Source organism: Nyctibius grandis, chromosome 3 (genome assembly GCF_013368605.1).
Source record: "Nyctibius grandis isolate bNycGra1 chromosome 3, bNycGra1.pri, whole genome shotgun sequence".
Classification (NCBI taxonomy): domain Eukaryota; kingdom Metazoa; phylum Chordata; class Aves; order Nyctibiiformes; family Nyctibiidae; genus Nyctibius; species Nyctibius grandis.
The window spans coordinates 56,602,797-56,624,954 of NC_090660.1; the positions used below are offsets into that span (position 1 = coordinate 56,602,797).

The 22,158-nt window shown below is 40.6% G+C and overlaps 1 protein-coding gene across 3 annotated transcripts in view; it reads left to right on the forward strand.

The window, feature by feature from the left end:
* The window catches only part of EPB41L3 (erythrocyte membrane protein band 4.1 like 3), a 68,403-nt gene extending 62,927 nt beyond the window's left edge, over nucleotides 1–5,476 (forward strand). For all 3 annotated transcript variants that reach the window (XM_068396405.1, XM_068396406.1, XM_068396407.1), the window contains 5 exons: nucleotides 1,035–1,166; nucleotides 1,596–1,694; nucleotides 2,788–2,868; nucleotides 3,130–3,246; nucleotides 4,482–5,476. In XM_068396405.1, coding sequence (XP_068252506.1) covers nucleotides 1,035–1,166; nucleotides 1,596–1,694; nucleotides 2,788–2,868; nucleotides 3,130–3,240 — 423 coding nt within the window. In that variant the 3' untranslated portion in view covers nucleotides 3,241–3,246; nucleotides 4,482–5,476. The remainder of the gene's footprint in view (nucleotides 1–1,034; nucleotides 1,167–1,595; nucleotides 1,695–2,787; nucleotides 2,869–3,129; nucleotides 3,247–4,481) is intronic.
* The last annotated feature ends 16,682 nt before the right edge of the window (nucleotides 5,477–22,158 follow it).

The following is a 22,158-nucleotide window of genomic DNA, read 5'->3' on the forward strand; positions in this document are numbered from 1 at the left end:
AATAGTGGACTAAGTTAATTCCTGTCATGGGAAGTAAAGCCTACCAAGCTCGTATGATTGCATCGTTGCAGCGGGCACCTTGTTTCTCCTCTTATTTCCTGCTTGAGCGGCACCTGCAAGGCTTGTTGCTGGTTTCCATCGTTGGCAAAATGCCACGCATGTTTTACCTAAAAGCGCTTTTCATGCTACAGAGAAATACCTAATTTGGTGGCACTTTATGCAACATATAAGAAGAATTCAGCTGGCATTCTCTTTGGGAAAGTCCATCAAGACTGGCAAAGTTCATATGTCCTCAAAGACAGAAAATATATTGTTTTTTTCCATGCGTGGTACAACTGTAAATGATTGTACTGTGTCTTAAACAACCCAGGTTCCTTATCTTAATCCCATTAGCAGAATTTAAAGAACTGTTTTGCAGAAGGGTTAAAAAAAACCTTATTCTTGCTCTTTTTTTCTGAGAGCTGAATGGAAGACTAAGCCTGAACAGGATTTGTTCTCTTGTCATTTTAAGAAAATGTAGAATCACAGGATCACAGAGTAGCTGAGGTTGGAAGGAACCTCCAGAGGTCATCTGCCCCAACCCCCCTGTTTAAGCAGGGCTACCCAGAGCCAGTTACCCAGGACCATGTACAGGCAGTATGAATATCTCCAGGGTTGGAGACTCCACAACCTCCCACGGCAACCTGTGCCAGTGCTCAGGAAACTTATGCCAGTGCTCGGTCACCCTCACAGTGAAAAAGTGTTTCCTAAAGTTCAGAGGGAACCTCCTGTGTTTCAGGTTGTGCCCATTGCCTCATGTAGTGTTTACATCTTTTCTGAAGTTTGTGTTCATGAAATTCAGGATAGTGCTAAATGTTGCCAGCATTATATACATTTATGTACCACTATAATGAAGAGAATTTTATCTTTTTTTTTAAATGCAGAGAACTTTTTAGTTGGTCCCCTGCCTTTTCCCAAGCAAAAAAAAAAAATTGTTCTGAGAAATCCATAAGCTTTGCTAAATGTTCCAATTCCTTTTTTTTTTGTTCACGCAGTCACCAGTTGTGAAGACTGAGACTATCAGTTTCAGTAGTGTTTCAGCTGGTGGAGAAAACCTTGAAATTTCAACAAAGGAAGTGCCAGTAGTCCATACGGAAACAAAAACCATTACATATGAGTCTTCTCAGGTAAGAAATTCTGCAAAAGCCAGGGTCTAATTTAACATGACCTTAAAGAACCCATGCTTCTTCACCCATCTTTAAGTGTGTGCCTTAGTGTAAACTGTTCTAAGCTGTTCAAGTATGAAATATTAGCGTGAGGAGGATGTACATAAGTATAGCTTACCCGAGGGTGACTCTCATGTCCTGGTGTAGGGCCTTTTGAGAATATTGACGAACTGCAGATTTCAAAGACCGTCCTTCCAGAATTAAAGGGGAGTCTCCGGATGCAGAGTGAAATACTGACACATGATCGCCCTAATAGCAGTTATTTCCCTACCATTAGATACTCACATTATGAAGAACTGTAGAAACAGGGAAGTTCAGCCAGCCCAGCTCTTGCCTCCCTGTGCTAAGGAGCATAGTTTTGATGAGTGGTTTTCTCTTTCGGTTCCCTAGGTGGATTGCAGTGCTGACTCAGAACCGGGTGTATTGATGAGTGCACAAACTATCACGTCTGAAACCACCAGCACTACAACCACTACACATATCACCAAAGTGAGTCCTCAGAAAACAGAGAGGTTTTTTTTTTTCACAAGGGTGTATGTTGTCTTAACTTCAATTCTATTATTTATTTTAAAACATGGACGCATGCTTATATTATCTGGACAAAATCCTGTCTATTTTGGGTACCTGTCTTCATTCACCTATCTTTGGGTTTACTGGCTTCATTAACGTATCATTCAAGGACTTGATAAGAAAGTTATAAAGCCTTAGGGTATGTCTATGCAAGCACAAAACATTGCTGTGCAGAGATACTTGAGTTAGATGCAAATACTGTCTGGAACTGGAAGCAGTGTAGCCACATTGGCATCATATGGTAGCCAGGAAGGAATAATTTGCCTGAGCGTGAGGCTCCATTGACATGACTATGCTGCCTTTGAGGCCTGAGCTGTTATCCCTGCATGGTGTTGAAAACACATAGTAAATCTGTATCATGTGGTCATAACAGGACCTTCAGTCAGCTCAGACACTGCGGTTGCACTGCTGGGTGGTACCCTAAGGAACTTGCCCACAGCCAGACAGAAAGCTTGTGGCTGCACAGACAAATGGTTTTGGGTCTTCTAAGTTCCAAGATAGCATCTAAATAACTGTTCTTCACTAAGCAGAAACCCTCTTAGTGCCGTGACAGCTCTCCTACCAATATTCACTGAGGACAGGATTTCATCTTTCTGCAGTGAAATTCACCTTTCAGTAGATGAGCTGTACAAAGGCCAGACCACCCTGTATGTCCTTCTGAAGCCTGCAGTTGGACTTAACTAGCTCTTAATATGAGCAGTCTGTATGTCCATTCTTTTCTTCACGGGATGAATTTACCATAAATACCTGCCATTTTTGACATACAAACATGTTTCCTGACACGTGTGCCGATTGATTAGAATCATAAAATTATCTGTGTTGGAAGGACCTCTGGAGGTCAGCTCGTCCATTCAGAGCAAGCCAGCTTCAGAGCTGCTCTTGTTGCAGTTCAGGGTTGTCCCCTCTGCGCGTGCTGTTTGTCACATCTGGGTTCCTGCACTGATCATTCTCTGGATGAGTAGCAGCACTCTTTAAAATAAGTTACTGACATGCATTTGTCCCTGCCATCTAGACTGTGAAAGGAGGCATCTCAGAGACAAGAATTGAAAAAAGAATAGTCATCACAGGAGATGCAGATATTGATCATGATCAGGTAAAATCTATAAGCTGCTAAAGGCTACCCTGAAGACTGCCAAAGAGGACATTTCTAACATTGCTTAAAGATACTATTCATACTGACATGCCTTAAGTTAAACTGGATTAGTAGTTAAATCAGTGATAGTATATTTCATATTTTAATCATTTTCCTCATTTGTAAATTGTGTAATATCTCATGAATCTCTCCACCTTGCTACTGATCATGCATGTTCCACCTCCTTTTTGTTTTTGCCCTTCCGTGGTTTCCTTGGGATAGGCGCTGGCTCAGGCAATTAAAGAAGCCAAAGAGCAGCACCCTGACATGTCAGTGACCAAAGTAGTGGTACATAAAGAGACAGAAATCACACCAGAAGATGGGGAGGATTGACCACAGGTAAGAGGACTAGATGATTTTCCTAGGCATTTACTGGGCTGGCATGTTGCAAAGGTTGTTTTCCTACCATAATTCACCTCTAACTCTTTCCTTTCTCTCACTGGCATTTGCAAGTTGCATTTGTGCTGGCTATCAGTTCTGATATTTGAATCTAAACCACATCCAGCTCTGACCATCTTTCTTCATTTAATGGTGCCAGATGGAGAAAGAGAAACTACTCATTTGCTTTTGTTGGCTCTCTGCAAAGTCCTCATTGTCCATGCTTTGATACAGTCTAATTTTCTAATTCTGAAGTCAAACCTGTTGTCTGCCTTTATGTCATTTAAGAACAAAAATAATTTGTTCTTAAAGGTATGCATTTTGTTTAAAAAAGCCAAGGGAAAAACCTACAGCTGCTTTTTAAATGTCCTGTGCAGGTATGTTACAAGTTAAGCTTTAATTCCTAACTTGTAAAGATACAGTCCAACTTGCTTTTGATTTTTCTTTTAAACTCAGTGAATTAGTGTCTCGGTATTTGGTTGTCTTGGCTTTCTTGTATTTGAAAGAACATTTTACGTTTTAAAGCAGCATTGATTATCAGGATGAGATGGTGATGCAGCTTTTCTTGTGTCGAGCTTTTATTCGGTAAAGGCATGCTCTCCAATTGTGGCTGGCTAAATATATTACTATATTCTGTGTTCAAAAACATGTCATGCATACTAACCTGCTATGCAAAAGCCGTTAATGCCAGCACCATTGCACAAACTGCTTTGAATCCTGTATGCAGAAGGGGAAAAAAAGCTGCTTGTATGATTTGTTTAAATCGATAGCAGCATTTTATTCTTAAAACAATATATATTTCCTAACATTTGGTGTAAGTAACAGAGTATGATGCATAGCGCCTTTTGAAGCTGTTTTGCTCTCCTGCTTTTGTCTATAGAGGCTCTAAAGAAAACTGAATTTCAGTATCTGTTATTTATTTGAAAGATGGAACCAGTCACTGAGGAGTGAGTAGCTGTGATTCTTGTGGTATTCTGCTAAGTGTTTCAGAGACAACATAATGTGGCTTGCTTAAAAGTTTATTGATGTCACTAATTCTTTCCATTGGCATCAGTGGATTTTGGATTTGGGCCAAGTTGCTTATACTGGGATGATGCCGTTTTCAAATAGTTTTTGTTACACGAACAAATTGACAAAATCTCTTTTGCAAGAGAGTAGTTGCTTCAGATAATTAACTCTTGTTCTCTTTCCCGCAGGAATAACCTAGATTGCATATGAATCCAGACATGCACACCAGTAGGAATACGAGAGCCTATATGGAGTCTCAGTTCCAACCTGACTGACTTGTATCTGTCTATGGAAAATTTCAGTACAGAAGAATTGATCTTGACCATTAATAAAGAAACTGTCAGAGATACCTTCCCATAGAAAGCAATCTGAATCAGCAGCAGTTAAACAATATTGCATGAAGCAACGATAAAATACAGAAAAGCAGCATTTTTAATTTTCTTAAAATGTCTACATTTTCAGCTATACCTGCACGTTCATAAACAATATAAACAGTGATCTCATGTAACACATAAACAGTTCATGCCTTTCACAGTTTATGAAAGTCTAAACAAATTAAAATTTGTTAGGTGGCAAGCCTTTTGTTTACAGATATTGTAAATGAAGATTATCCCCCAAACGCTAGAAGCTGTATAGGTACTGTGTATAATGTTTTACCACACATTAGATGTGCCAATAACACAGTTTATTCAGTAAACAACTTGAATCTTATATTTGTTTCATCTGGTTTTATTACTGCCTGATAAACAATGACAAATCTTTACTCTTATCAAAATATTTAAATGCTTACAAAGTGTGCTTTGTATACCTGACTGAATACCTTATGAGGTAGTAATGATTTTAGTATGTTAACTTTAACGATTTTTGTCAGCATTGTTCAGAGTCAGCTTCCAGTCACCCTTCACAGATCCTAACCTTGTAAATTATATGTAGTTATTTTGGAGAAAAAAATCTGTATTTTACTTAGTTTGCAACATTAGAAAATTATTAATCTGAAATAACCATGATGGTTTTCTATTGATTTCCCTTTTGTTCTCAGAGGAAAAAAAGGAAAAAAAAATCTGTTTGAGAATCTGGTCAGCATTTACTATCTAGTTCAGAGTCAAGCCTTAACCTGTACAGAACATCCACTGAAAACTCGTTACTGTCCAGCTATAATACCCGCTGAAGGGATAGCGTCCATTACACTGTCAGCTGCATCACAACACATGGTGAATGTATGTTTCTGCATAGTGAAATAAAAGTGGTAAATGCATCCAAAATCGTATTGTTCTGTGTCTAAAAGCACCTAGTGTTTTTTAATATTCAAAACGTTAAGTGATGTTTGTGAGACACCACAGGTTTTACTCATCTGCACGGTAGACACGTTTTGTCTTCAGTGGCTGACACTGCACTGTGCAGACAGTTGGAGTTAGCGGAGCATCCGAAGGGATGACAGTGTTCACCTTTGGGCAAATGGTGTTTGCAAAGGAAAAGGAGTATTTGGTTCCTTCTGTTTTCTCTAGTTTCTGTTTCACTGAGGCTAAGTGAAGGATTTTGTGGTTGCTTAGAAAGTAAAGGCCAGTAGCGCTTGATCCAGATCCACTCTCTTTTTGTACTTTTGCTCTGAAACATGGATAAAATTTTCTCTTTAAAGCAGTGCTTACTTATCTGTTCCTTTTTCTTGCTCCTTTGCCACATCTCGTTGATGCTTCCCTGGTAATTCAAGAGAAATTTGTAACAATTAATTCACCCTTCAATCTGTATTTCCTTGCAGGGTTGAAAGAGATGGGTACAAGCAGACTTTTCAGGACATAAAGGGCCAGATTTGCCCATCGTTGTTTACACAGGGCTCCCTCACATTGAAGTCAATGGCTTCAGTGGAGAGCAGGATTTGACCCAGTGACTTGTTAATAAATGTTTATTTTCTTAATTTAGAAAGAAAAATAGTATATATAGAGAGAATAACCTGTAGATAATAATTAAAAGTAATATCCCAAGGCTTTCAAAGCTTTGCCCTTAGTGTCTAAAATGTCTTCCTTCCACCAGCCATTCTTCATGCCTTTAATCCAGAGTGCTAACTATGTAACTCCCCCTTCCACCGTCATCGCTTACCTCTCGCCTAATGACCAACGCAAAGATTACAGTCTGCTGTGATCTTTGATTGACCTCTTCTCCTCTTAGTCCTTCAGATGTATAGAAGAGCATCTATATTCTCTACAGTGACGGTAGGCTCAGCTCGCTGGTGCTGCCAGCACCTCGCGGCAGCCGGGGGTGGAGGACGTACTTGCCCTGTGTCTCAGCAGACAACATGCCAGGTTCTTGCTACTGCATTAGGAGTTTAAAAATAGACTCTGAAGCCATATTGATCTTCCCTCAGGTGCCCCTTATGTTGTCAGCTAAGAAACAGCATTGTATTACCTCAGAGAGACATGAGGCTATTGCACAGCCTTCTCTCTGGAGTTAGCGTTATATTTTAGCATGGCTTGAGGAGATTGTACTTTGGTGATACTGTGCAGTATGTACGCTGTCTAAAGATATAGTCTCTTGAGAAGTTAGTCTCCTTGGAAAGGACGCTTATAACTAAGATATGGCCTGAGCGTATGCAAACTATGAGAAGATGAGAGCGGACGGGCAAGGACATCTCAGTGCCACTGTTGGCAGTAGACCCTTGTTTGGGGGATCGTTCCTGGGAGTGATAGTTTTGGTTTTTGTTAGAAACTGTTTCTTGGGCTGTCTGCCTAATGCTGTGCCACATGAAATAAAGAACACCTGCCTGTTTCTACCAACCATCTTTTGTCTCCGACTCTTCTCATTTATTGTTGGTCTTTGTCCGGCTTCTTGCCGTAAAACAGCTTAGAAAGCAAACCATCAAATATTGTGTTATTGGAAGGCACCATAACCAACACAGACACCAGTACAGGAGACAGCCTCACTTGTTACAACTGGAGTCACAGCTTCAGCCCCATGAGACCTGGCTGCTCTGCACCATTCAGGTAAGGGACCAGGATGGCCAGGCAGGGCTTTGCACACCAGGCAAGAATGGGCATAACAAGGAATCACAGCAATTGTGACCATTGCAGATACAGAAAGAATGAATACATTGCCTTGGCATTTGTAAGGCTGTCCCATCACAAATGGCAAGTAATGGTGTTCTGTGTTCAAGCAGCTCAAAAAAATTTTAATGGGCCTGTAAATCCAGATATTAGATCAAAGCAAGGGTTTAACAGCTTAGTCTTATCTCTTCCCAGAGCAGATTTAGGCAGCTGGTGAGATGGTGTGGCTCACCTGTACAACAATTTTTATCTGCTGAAATTATAGTTCCTCATAAATAGTTCCTCATGGCAAATAAATTGGACATTGAGTCCAGGCTTCAGTTTGGCAAACCCCTGTGATGTGGCAAATCTTGCTGCAGATTTCTTGTCTTAATCCAAAATAGTTCTGTCAGTTAAGATCACAAGGCCCATTTACAAGCTTCACCTTTACAGGTGAAGAGCATCTTCCCTCTTCACAGGTAATAAGGGTGAGGTAAAGAAATGTGTTCCCCTTTTTTGTACAGGAGGAATAATGGTCCAGCTTCTGCAGAGCTAGGAATCAAAACTTATTTTTTTGATAGTTTTTCCTAGTCTAGTCTATTAAAAGTTTGCAGCATGCCTGAGGCAATGCTGAGATACGTTGCATGATTTTTTTTTAAGGTTTGTTGAACACACCAGCAGCACAAACTATATACTCTTGACTGTATTGCCCAAACAAAATCCTGCTCAGTCAGCTACATGTTTGATCAAACTGGCTGGCATCGTTTTTATGTTGTGGGCTACCATACAGTCAGAGACCCTACACAAAAAAATATCTCCAATGAACAAAGTTCAAACTAATACCAAAGGAAACCCCATTTTCATTTGACTTTAGCTATTACAAAGCATTAAGAAGAACAGTGTTCTTCAAGTTACATATGTCCCAAACTACAGCTCACTGTTTTGAAAATTGATCTCAGCTCTTCTGTATTGTTAACTTTAAGGACAATCCTTAATTGGGCAATTTCCCATTCCCAAGGCTTAGATCCACTTTCTCCTGAAGTACATAAAAGAGTAACACTTGGCTAATGAGAGGAGATTGAAAACAGTTGCTAGATTATTTTCTTTCCTTTCCCCTCCATTATGTAAAGCAGCAGATACTTGTTTTCAAGTATTTTCTGTTGGTACTGAACCCCCTTCAGTTGCCTCTACTGATCTAATCCCTTGAGATGCCTTTGCAATTTCATTTGCTCCTGAAACCCACTCTCTCTAGTTATAGGCTTCCAGTGTTGATGTTTTCTATGGTTATGTGATAATGAAATTACACCAAACAAGCTCTCCATCAAGTGGAGTAAAACCGAAGTCCTCTCAAAGAGGATCTGGGGCTGGGTGAACATGAAGAACTGCTTCTTATGACAACAGGAGCTGAACCGAACCTCTTCAAGTCCTGTATGGATGCAAGGTATAGTGGTGGTTTGAGGTACTATGGATGGAATAATGGCTGAGTATGAGAAACCCTTACTCCCCATTGCACACTTTTTTTTAAAGAAACAGGAAATGAAGCTTTCTTAAAGGAAGATTTCTTAAATCTATAGATTCCAAAGGTGGTATCAGTCTTTTACACTGCAAATGATGGTTTGCTGTATCTTTTGTCATCAATGTTATGCCACATCAGGGAAGAGGGTGGTTGTGGTTGGTCTGGGTTCCCTTAGAGCAACACAGAATGCCAGCTTCCTAATAAAAACTTGGTCATGCACTTAAAAAGACTGTTATTAGTTATGTATCTTTTCATTCTGACTCAAATAGGGATTTAGGTTTAAATAAGCAATGAGGCATATTGCTGTTAGTTTTTATATTAAAATGTTTTTCACAAATTACTGTGTTCATTAGCTGAAACCAGATTATTCTATTATTCTGTTATCTTGGAAATACTGTTAGCCCTTGTTCATACCCTAAATTACTCTAGTTTATGACATTTGTTTCCCTCCTCCACCCTTTTTTCTGTCTCCCATTCAGCAGCAGTTATGCTTCTCAGCTAGAACTAATGGCTGCTGTAAGAACTGTTAACAGGAGAATTTCAAAAATCTCAGTCAAGTCTCTTCCTTCATCTCATGCTCCCAAATGGAGCTATAACCTCCATAAATCAATGACCTCATTTTTGCAGCTGAAATGACCATCACTCACTGTAAGTAGGATTAATGGCCTGTCTTTGAGAATGACTACAGTGACACAGAGGGAAAAAGAAAAAAAAAAGAGTACTGACACTAGAAATTATTTTCATTTTTAAACACACTTGACTTTTATCTGTACAGTCTATCAGCTATTTTCTCCAGTACGGAACTTAAATAAGAACCCTTTATTTTTAATTTTTTCTCAGAGTTTACTAGACATTTCTGTTTCATTTTCTAGAAGTATCTTTGCTGTCTGCTTCTGTGGTGAAGCTCTTAACTTCTGCACACAACCAAAGCTTGGGCAATGATGTCAACTAATCCAAACAGCAAAACACAGATCCCAGAATGTGTGAAACTTTGGAGCTGCCTGAATTGCCACCCAGAGCAGAATGTTTCCACACCAGTCCTACCTTACAGTGCACATGTTGCTTTTAAGCATTGGGCATGTGTTATTCGGTGGATAATCCTGGGTGACTATAGTGTAAAAGATACAATATTGGACAAAACACGTTAAAGGTCTCAGGGAAGGGTATATCATAAATCATACAACAGAACAAAGAAAAAAATGAAAGCAATATATCTGAAGGTACAAAAGCAAATCATTAAGAAGCCTTCAAAGCTTCTTCCAGTAGGAAGAGTCCAGCTAATATGATGCTCGCTCTTTCCTTAAATCAAAAGTGCTACTAGCACAGATATCCTTCCTCGATGGATTTACGAGGTTGTTTCTCAGATGTATTGGTTTTCTGGCCAAACTCAGTTGATGGATTTGGCATATGAAGGCTTCTAAAGGCATTTATATTCCTTCAGTCCAATCCCCAATCTACACACAACTTAGAGAAACCTGAATCTTGTCATATAGTCACGGAAGTGTTGACAGTTTCACCACTCACCCTTAGAGCTACTAAATCCCAAGCTACTGGACAAATACACACGTGCACACACATTCCCGCAGAACATTATTTGTTCTAACTGTTTCTATGAAATCATCCTTGAATATGCATTAAACAATGGATTTTTTTGTTTTGTTTTTCCATTCAAAATGCCATCTGGTGATTGACATGTTACAAGACTATTTTTTTCCTGCAATCAGATGCAATATGTCAGTACAAATACTTTTTGTCATATCCATCTATAAAAGTAAATATGTAACATGAAAACACTGCAACATGTGGTTTGTCATCACAGAAATAAAGGCCTGTCTTGAGTATCTGCATGAGGTGGTTCTGTGACAAGGAAGCTTCTGCAAACTCTGTGAGGACAGCATGTAATAGTGGCTTATCCCAGCACTTCAGTTTTTTTAAATTCTCTTTGTCCTTTCTTACTTGCTTTCATATTCTCCAATTTAACTTATCTGTGTTTGATCTATCAGGCTCCTCTCTTCCGCATCTTCCCTCCTTTCCAACTTCTCTCCTGGCTTTTGAGCAGACTGCATCTTCTGCTTCTCTTTCCAATCATCCTGCTGTTACATCCTGTCCTACCTATCAACCTTCTTTAAAGTCTTGCTAATTCTCTCTGTCCTGCAGTCTTCCCCACTCATCCTTAACAACTGCAACTCCTACAATGATGATACATCCAACCCTTAAGTGCATATGTCTTTGCTTTCATGTCTCTCTTCAAATTCCAGCCTTGGTTCATTCTTCTCTTCTTATCACTAGTGTCTTTCTCATGACTGTTTTTATCAAGCAGTACTCTCTTTGATTTTTTTTTAATAGCCACTTTCTCCCTCTTCAGCCATCATCTGATCTCTTTCAGCATCAGCCCACTCTCTCTCACATTGACACTTGTTCCTTTCATGTCTTCTGGTCTATTAGCTTTGATGTGTTGTCATCTGCTTTCAGACCTTCCAAACCCGAGCCCTAGTTTCTCACTCCTGTTTCTGACCCATCACTGAAAAGCTTGCATGATGGAAATCCTGTAGATGATACATAGTTTTCCTTCAGTACAATAAACATTCTTTTCTCTAACAATGTTAAACAACACTCTCCTATTTAAATAAATGCCCTCAAGCTGGGCCGAGGGGCCCAGAACTGGACACAATATTCCAGATGCGGCCTCACCAGGGCAGAGTAGAGGGGGAGGAGAACCTCTCTTGACCTGCTAACCACACCCCTTCTAATACACCCCAGGATGCCATTGGCCTTCTTGGCCACAAGGGCACATTGCTGGCTCATGGTCATCCTGCTGTCCACTAGGACCCTCAGGTCCCTTTCCCCTACGCTGCTCTCCAACAGGTCTGTCCCCAACTTGTACTCATACATGGGGTTGTTCTTGCCCATACCTTCCAAGGAGAGCATATTTAAAAGGCAGAATGACTTTTACCACCCTCTCAACTTCTGTCCTCTTCAGCTTCCACTTGCCCATTTTCACAGACATAGAAGTTTCTTGTCTGCTTCAGCTTCTGATAGCCTCAACACATCCTCATGATTGCATCCCAAGGGATCTTTCTCCTCATGATATCAGGTTTATTTCCTAAACCTTTCCTTCCTCTCATTCTAAAAATGTCTGCTCTGGTCCCCACCAACTCTCAATTTCACATCCAGGACCACGTTGTTGGCATTATCTAGAGCTGCTCTCTCTCAGTCTGCAGGCCAGCATGTTTTCCCCCACAACAGCTACCACAGCATGGCTGGTTGTCTTCTCCAGGCTCAGGACCAGTACTCTGCTGTCATTCTCTGTGACCTGTCCTCTCTGTAGACACATACCCACTTTTCTATCTGAATCCTGTACTCCTCTCTGTGCTCAGTTAGGTCCTTCTGACCTTTCAACTGCTCTTTTAGGAACAGGCTCCCCTTCTCTCACTCCACTTTTCTGTAGGAATCCTCGGAGCTCATGGTGTGCACCCAATCTCCCTTTACACCGCTTCACTGCAATCTTCCCCACGAATGTGGATTCAGCCAGCCCCTGTTTCTGTCTCACTTGTTGAAAGTAAGGATAGTATTGCTTCTCTTTAACCAATTTGTGTGTATTTACAGCTGCAGCATTATTTAGCAGAAACAGCTCTGTCATGTTACCGCATTACAACTCTTGTGTGAAGGCAAAATGGAACCACCCCCAGGAAAGATGATGTTTATTAGTGTATGAGAATAAAGAGGTATCATCATCACTATGTTGACACCTAAACTGTTGTGGAATAAACAGCCAGTTTGATGTCAGCTGATAAAGAAGCCCCATAACCAAAAGGGCATCTTTGCTACGGCCCAGTGTTGCATGGCCTCTGGACTGGAGCTGGTTTCTATCTGATCTACTCAGAGTGGGGGCTGAGGATCGGGACCGTCTTCTCTCATTCTGGTACACATGACCCTTACATAAACCCTAGGAACGCAGTGAAATTATATTATCCACGTGAGGCAGGCTGCTGTGACACAGGCTGAACAAGTCAGGTATCAACTCCCTGACTACATGCGTCGGTGCATTTGTACTGAAATGGTGCATCAGCATTATTTATTCAGTCATGCCACTAAGTTCTCCTTCAGTGCATTTAATGCTGTACTCACATGTAAGTCTGAGTGGTTTTAGGAGGAGGAAAAGAGAGCAGAAGAGAGATAGGCAGAGCAAAAGTTCTGCCAAAGCCTTGTGGATGACAGAAACCTTGGCTGACAACCTGCATGTTCCATCTGTGTTGTCAAGTACATCAATCACTCCGGCAATTAAAGCTAATGGATGTTGGGACAACAGTAGTGCAAGTTGGCTCCCTACCCAAATTTTATCATCATATGCCGTTGTTTGGACAGAAATGTAAGTACATCGTGGAGAGCTGATTCCAGTTTCTCCTGTGAAGTAGGTTAATCTCCTATTGACAACTAACCCTGCAGTGTCAGAAAAGCCACCTGGTGCTGTAGCAGGCCAAAACCCATTGCTCTACTGATTTGGAACAAGTTGAGTTTTTTTTTGTTACAGGGAACCTAATTTGGCCAAAATAAAAAAAAAAAACCTGCTGGTGATGGGAAAAAAAACCCTTGCCAGCTGCATTAACAAAATTCCTCCAACAGCAGCAGTATTGTTCACATGTTATGGTGAGAAAAATCAATTCCTATGACTGCCTGAGGGCTGATTAGATGTCCTCCCCAACTTGAGGCAGTTACTAAAGGAAGGTTAAGTTCACCTGAGGCTGGTGGTTGGCCCTCCCTCCATGGACTGAGATTATAAAGAAGGTCTAGATGAGTTTAATTCAGGAAAAAATAAAATGTCTTCCTTTCACTATGGATGGTGGAACTTATTTGTGAGCCTGGGGTAGATGATCTGACTGAAAGATAAGGTAGGTGGTAATAGTTCAGGATGAAGAAAGCTGCTTCTTACAACTGAGTCAGTAAAAAGACTTTGCTATAATGTCAAACTTTGTGCTGTATTTACAGCATTAATTTTGTGCTTCTTTAAGACAAAAATGATGGTGGTGGAGGGTTAGAAAAATCTTGTGGTTATTCATAAGAGAAGTGTCATGTGGAAAAAAGAATACCTCCAGATACATGCAAGTAAAATAAAGGACCATTGTTGCAGTACTGGGTATTTCGAGGTGGTACAGAACACTCAATAGCTAAGTGGGTTTTGTAAAACTCTTTCTTTTTTTTTAGGACAATATGATATGGGGTACAGTGCTAATTCAGGACTTACATAGAGAGAACACAACCTATTTGTCTAAGTGACACTTGGTAAAATACTAAATCAGCCAAAATGTTGTACCGCAGGAGTAATAAAATATGTTCATGTATGCAATAGAACATACCTCTTCTGTTAGCATGTATCCTATAAAAATAGCTTGATGTGCTCTTAGTGTTCATTGCAGTCATAAATTACTAATGTTGCTGTCTCAAAAAAAGAATAAAAATAGTGATGGACTAATATCCATCTACCATTTGAAACAGGCATATTTCACCTTTACAGGCCATTACTTTAAAAATCATGATGAATAGAGATAAGAATAGAAAAGGCCATCCCCATGACGTCGCTAACTTCCAAAGCACGTTTTCAGTGTATACAGCACTAAACCATATCTCTAATCATGTCTTTAGATAATGACAACTGTCTTATTATTTGATGGTATTTTTACCATATACCAGGGAGATACTAGGGGAAAGAATGTCTGTATCCAATGCATGCACAGCTCCAGCTGCTGTCTTGGTGAAGCTACTGCTGATGGCATGATCACAAATGTCAAGTGGTGTCTAGATTCATGATGCAGGAGTATGCTCATTTGTATTTACCCCTACATAAAAAGGCATGAACCTACACATTTGTGTGAGCAAGCTCAAAGTATTTCTACACTAAAGTAGTAATATCTCTGTACCTACCTGAAATTAAGCAAAGCAGTTATTACTGAGACTCCAAAGCGATTGGATCCCAGCTGTACATCCTTGGCTAATAAGGTCTATCTTAAAATCTTTGCTTGGTCAAAGCAGACCTCTGTGTACTCAGCTACACTGGCAAGTAGATTTGTTTTATATCAATCAGTAAAGCAAACATTATTTGTTAAGACTGATGTGTGCTGTGTTGGCACCAACAATTAAAACTCTCCCATATCCTTCCTGCCTCTGGCAATGTTTTGCTGACGAAGAGAGAAAGATGATCTTTTGAGACAACAGTTATATCTAAGAGTTTCTAATTAGATGCCTCATCCTCTGCATCTATTTCTCCCCCAGGGGAGGAAAAATTAGACAAAGCAGGATTTCTATCTTGATTCTCTTGGGAACGTACTGATGGATAGAAGTCATAGTCCCATGCAGGCTTCGCTTCTGACAGGGCAAGCCTTTGTCCTCAGAAGATGTGGTATTTGAGAGCATTGGATCTGTTGGTGTCTTTTCTATCTGGTTTGCAGCAGTCTTCTCGCCATCCTTCCCTGCTCAGTTACACTTTAACTGATCTAGAACTGCAGTGGGGAGAAAGCTGCCTCTCCTCCTTCTGCTTCTGCTTTCTATATCTCTCCCCAGCTATTCTTCAATGTTTCTCATTGTATGTATTATGGGCCCCTTGGTGTTCATCACCCACCATCATCTTTCTTCTAACAAAGCTTTCAGCTTCATCTCTGTCTTTCCTCTCTGGGATGGAGGCAAGGCCAAGCTTCATGCGGAGCTTTACTGCCATTTTCCTGGTAAAAGAAAACAGTGACACAAATCGCAAGACCTGAAGATCTGACCTTACTAGTCTTCTGGATTCAACATGCAAGTAAAATATCCCTACCACCTTAATGACAGAAACTTTCATAGGCATCCACATCCATGTAAGGTGATAGGGAAACTTTCCTCATGCCTACTTACTTGTCAGCCAATACCTGTGGCCTGTTCAGAGCCTGCCATGATGGCAAGCAGGGCTAGGATCTTTCCACATTATAAATACCCATATATTGGGTCTTGGTCCCCTTGGTGGATATGACTGACCGCTAATCTTTTTGTGAGCTGAATGGAAGTGCATATGATAGCTACCAAAAGTGAAGCTCAAACCCAAATAATACAATTCTTTCCTCCGCTATCTTACGTACTTTTTTTTCAGTGGTAGATATCTATAGCAACATATCAATACCCATTTATCAACTATTCCCTGTGAATGCCTACTGTCATTCATTGCTATTCATACCCTGCTGCTATGGCTAATGAGCAGAAGTCCACAAATGCAGCGTGTGTTACTATTATTGCCAGCTAGAGTCAATCAATCAGCCTGAATTCAACATATCCCATTGCAAATATTAAGGTATAAATGATTAATCTCATGGCTGATGGAGAACAAGTTTAATATTTCCTTCAATATATTTAATAGGAACTTCTTTTAGATTAAGCTCAGTCATTTGGTGTACAGAAACAGCCAGCTCTCTCAAATTCACATATAGGTGACTTTAACAGTAAGATGAATATTCCCAGCTCAAACACAGTGAAGGTGAAAAGAAGGTTAGTACCTTTCTCCAGAAAGTTGTAGCAACTCATGAAAAGGCTAAAACTATCAGGACCACACAGACAGGGCTTTTTCTACTACTCAGCAGTAAGAGAGACATAACCTCACAAATGGTTACAAATACGTTGTGCGTGTCTGAGTGTATTTTTGCTTCACTTGCAAAGAGATGTCCATCCTGTTCACAACAGCTATCTGCTGTCATTCAAGGGTAGATTCCTCCACATGCCCATCTTGTATGTTATGCTGTTCAACAGTACGGCTTTGTCGGGATCTTGCTTTTGCAGATCCTGGGACTGCCAGCATATTAAGAGCAACTCCTTCACTTCTCCCTTCTCTTTACTGTTATACATCACTTTTTAATTAAAATCCTCTGATACCTATCAGATCAGACTTACCAAAACCTTGTTCTATGCCTAAAATACATTTCAGGGGCAACTGCCAGCTCTCAGGTCTTCCAGAAGACTGCCTCTGAAGTAATTTCTCTTTCTAGATCTCGCTCTTGGTGACTCTCTCGTCGTCATTGCTCTGCAGCACTCGGATGGCTGCTAATAATACAACACAGGGCAGCACTGCTGGAAGGTCAGCAGTGAAGGTTAGATGGCAATTTTCTTGGTTAATTACCTTCTTCATCTGATATGCAAGCAAAACAGAAGAACTTAGTTGACGAAATTTGCACTTTGAATGATGACAGTGTCACTATCCTGCACAAGCTCAGTGTGTTCAGCTGCTAGGGTGGATTTGGTGTTTGTAACAGAAGTGGTGAAGTTTGGGGGCACAGCTCTAAAAAGCCGTGCTTCAGCCAGAGAAAGTTATCTGTGACTGGCAAGGGTAAATACAGGAGATTAGAGTGTGGATATATTTGCCTTACAGGCCCTTCAATATGTTCTTCATGGTCTCATTGTAGGCAGTCAGAAGTACCCTGTGACAAAGAAAGATCAGCTGGGTGGAAAAAATGTCACTTCGATTTGATATTATTTTCTGTGTCTTTGTCCCACTTCAAGTACAATTGAATTAGGCACAGTAGTGGGAGTTGGGAGACAAAGCTTCAGACTTGGGGGGGAATCTTGCTAGGGAGATGTTGTCTTAAGATATGGAAATTTGTAATGTGGGTATTAAAGAATGCATATTCCTTTCTACAGTGCCAGACAGGGGAAGAGTTATGATAGTTCTAGAAGATAATATAGCATCTGCCTATATCATACAGATAAACAGAAATATTTGTCTCTAAAAAGAGGTTTTAGTTTTGAAAAGAAAGTCCATAGACCCTGAGGTCTTGGATTCGAACTAGCCCAATGTCCTGGTTTGGCCTAAACCAGGCCAATTTTCCTTTCAGTGAATCCCAGACTATAGCATACAGCAGATGTGTAGCAGATAGATACACCAGGTTGTACTGAAAGCAGGAGAAGTAATTTGGAGATGAAGTTTTACTATGTGTTTGTTCTGTAAGAACCAAACTTGTGAACAGAACTTGCAGGAGACATTATTTGTGTTATTAATGAGAAACAGTTGGACCATGACTGGAAACCAAATGAGAAAAGAAGAAGGGAATTCTGCTGTGGCAAGTTTTGTTTGGGCAGCAAACAGAATTCTGCAAGATCTTCCCATTTCTAGATATAATCTTTTGGATATTTGGTAAACTTTATACAGAATGTATACATACTGTTATTAGAAACTACAATTAAATCTTTTAAAGCCTTCTTGCCCTTTAAAACCATAGGTCTCCAAATGTTTCATGAAACTGCATAGTATTTCCTTGAAATACGATCTTGCCTCAGAATTTTACTTCAGAAGACCAATATTCCTTTAAAAGGGATTTTCCCACCCGATATCTGGCAGTAACCCAAAACAAATCACTAGAACTACAATATCCGAGCAGCCTTATAATTACAGCACAGATTTCAAATGAAAACCAAGCCAGGCATGGTCTGAAAACCATAGATATTTGAGGGCCCGAATTGGTGAGGTTGACTTTTACCATGTGAAGGTAATCCATAAAGCAAGCATGCTTATACTTCAAACTGTGTTAATATTTTTTTTCTCCCATGGGAAACAGTGCAAATACACAATCTAGAACCTCCTAACCATGCCACTAGGTTTAAACCAATGTATTGAACACAAGTTGTACATCTGGCATGATGTTTGATGACTTATTTCATACTGAAACACAGTGAAAAGAGAGGGACTAATAACAAATTAGGTTCATCATCATTATAGAGTATGGTTTGTTTTACCATACCATCTTGCAGCCCCAGCCATGGGCCAGGACTCCATTTTGCAAGATACAACACACATACAGAACAAGGATGTGGATTCTCCACCATACAGTGTACAGTCAAACAGTAATGCAGGAGATTACTGGATAAAGACACACAGGTGAATACAAAGGGATATTAGTAATAAAGGATCCCAGCGCACATGCCTTATCTACTATCAAGAGTTTTGAAAGGGGAATTTTTAAGCAGGGCTTGAGGAATACTTTATGCATATTTATAGAGAATTCCCAGAACAAACACAAAATAGTCCCACAATGGCCTGCCTGGGAGAAAAACTAAAGTAAAGTAAGAGAAATTAAGACATGGATTTTGATGGCTGGACTAGTGACAGGACATGATGATGGGGGCCAAGAGAAATGATGCAAGAAACTGAACAGTACCAAGGTAGAATGGAGCCAAAGATCACAGAAGGTCTTATACAGTGAAGACCCAAATGGGGTAATTGTCCTTATGGGGAGTTTGGAGCCAAGCTTATAAGTTGAGCAGAGATAAGGATGAGGAAATGGGCAGATAAGTTGGGTCATCAACAAGGACGTCACTGACATCTGATCATGAGGGGCCTTAAGAAGAGGAGAAAGACATTCAACAGAGAACTGTAAGTCAAAATTAGAGACAGTGGCCTACAGGGCCCAGGTACCTAGGAGGTAATAAGAGAAAAGTCAGGTGAGATCAAATGCTCTGAAAGTCAGAGGAGGCGAGTATTTGAAAATAAGAAGAATGGAAAGAGAAAGCTGTCACATCCTCACTCTGGTCTGTTCTGCTTTAGTGATCTTATGAGGCGGAAACAGCACCCAGGTCTTACTTGAGTTATTCCTTATGGGGAACTCCCATGAGCAACATATTGTACATTTCAGGAAAAGCCAAATAATTGGCTGAGCAGAATTCATGGTTAAATTTTTCCTGCAAAACAAGGAAGCAAAAAGTTTTAATAGCATGTTAGACGACTGCAAGAGAATATTGCTGAATCAAAGCAGCCTGCAATGCCTAAGGCTGTTATCATATATTTAGCCTCTGAGTTGATCATACATAATCCTGTTGATCTTGTAACTATTACAGCAAAACATGCAAACTTATATAATAATGTTAATACTTAGTGTAGTAGGCTAATAGCATACTGATCCAAAGCTCTAACAGGTGTTCCTGACTTGTGTGGTGCATGAAATATTTAAATATTGTGAGCATAAAGCCACTGATCAATTAAAAAAAAAAAGAAGTAAAAAGTGGCATTAACTTGCCAAGCTGTATGCTCTTAAGCTAATAAATTTACTTCCTTCTTTTTTTTTTAAATACAGCTGTACCTGAGCTTTTCAAGCTAGTGGGCTAATAAAAGCTGTCTCAGGTTCTCCTGAGACAAGATGACAATTACATTAGCAAATGAGAATCTTGGAGAATGCACATTTATATTCGGGGATCTTAAAACAAAACAAAACACCCTTCTAATTTTCTCAAAGCTGGGCTTTGGAGAGAGTTACAACACAGCTAAGTGTGGATTGTATGTGGTACATCACCTTAGAAGCACTTCCTCTCCTAAGGGCCAAAGGCTATGACAGAATGTGAGGTACCACACAGGATAAAAATGAAACTATGAAATGCTTTGTGGACATCAAACACCTAAATAGAGGGGCTTCTGCTACAGAAATGAATGACATCTACAGAACCTATATCAGTACAAGATGTGATGTTTATAGCTTCTGTCATTTCACTCTTGCTTCTGCCATTTCACTCTTGCTTCTGCCAAGTTTCAGTCTGTTTGAAAGACTTCTCTGAAATCAGGGCTTGTATTGTTAAGATACCAATCAGATGGCCTAAGCTGCTTCTAGCGCATGTGATCACGAGTCCCTCAGGCACTGATGGGAGAAATCAACATGGTCTAACCATCAAGGATGGTCTAACAGCAACAACAGCCACATTCCCTCATATGAATGTATTTGAAGCAAGAATTATCCTAGCACTTTGATTTGCTTAAATGTGTATGGAAATTTGCTTGTTGTGATTTTATCAGCTATAACAGCATGTAATTGCATGTACATAAGGCTGATGCAAAGAAATTTGGTTTACTTCCATTATTAACTGTATACCTTATTAATATGAGAGCAAATCTGGAAATTGCCGCAATTAGAAAAATAACTCTAACTAAAAAAAGTGCATAAACAACCCTGATTATCATTTCAGTGAGTGCTACCATTATGGACAGCGCTGGCCAGCATGTGGAAAATTCTGTTTTGACTATAGTAAGCTCAGAGAATGACAGTCAATATGTAATAGCAGTGTACCACACACTTGCTTTATTTGCACGTACCTCCACCTAATGGGTATGAACATCAGCAATGGCCAATTGCATTTGATTTAGGGAGAGATGATAATTGAGGTGGAAAAGCCTATGAAGGGACAGAACCTCTCTTAAAGCATTCTGTAGACTTTCCGTTGACTTCACCTGCATGACACCGTGTTCGGTCGGGGGGCTATGATTTAGTGGCAATTACAGAGACTTGGTGGGACGCCTCGCATGACTGGAATGTGGTCATGGATGGCTATGTCTTGTACAGGAAAGACAGGCCGCTAAGGAGAGGTGGTGGAGTTGTTCTTTATGTGAGTGAGCAGCTAGAATGTATTGAGTTCTGTCCAGGGGCGGATCAGGAGCGAGTTGAGAGTTTGTGGGTGCGAATTAAGGGGCAGGCTGGCAGGGGTGATACTGTTGTGGGTGTCTATTACAGGCCACCGGACCAGGATGAGGAGGGTGATGAGGCCTTCTACAGGCAGCTGAGAGCAGTCTCTCAATTACAGGGCCTGGTTGTCATGGGGTATTTCAACTACCCTGATATTTGCTGGGAGGCCTACTCAGCCAGCCATCCTCAGTCCAGGAGGTTCCTCCAGTGCACTGATGATAACTTTCTGATGCAAATGGTGGATGAGCCAACTAGGAGAGGAGCGTTGCTGGATCTTATACTCACTAACAAGGAGGGTCTGGTTGAAGCGGTGAAGGTTGAGGGCAGCCTTGGTTGTAGTGACCATGAGATGGTAGAGTTCAGGATCTCATGTGGCAGGAACAGAATAGCTAGCAGAATCACAACCCTGGACTTCAGGAGGGCCAACTTTGGCCTTTTCAAGCAATTGCTAGGGGAAATCCCATGGGACAGGGTACTAGAAGGTAAGGGGGCCCAAGATAATTGGTTAGCATTCAAGGACTGCTTCTTCCGAGCTCAAGATCAGAGCATCCCAGCAGGTAGGAAGTCAAGGAAGGGTACCAGGAGACCTGCATGGTTAAACAGGGAACTGCTGGGCAAACTCAAGTGGAAGAAGAGGGTGTACAGATCATGGAAGGAGGGGCTGGCCACTTGGGAGGAATATAAGTCTGTTGTCAGAGGATGTAGGGAGGCAACTAGGAAAGCTAAGGCCTCCTTGGAATTAAACCTTGCAAGAGAGGTCAAGGACAACAGAAAGGGCTTCTTCAAATACATTGCAGGTAAAGCCAACACTAGAGGCAATGTAGGCCCACTGATGAATGAGGTGGGGGCCCTGGAGACAGAGGTTAAAAAGAAGGCGGAGTTACTG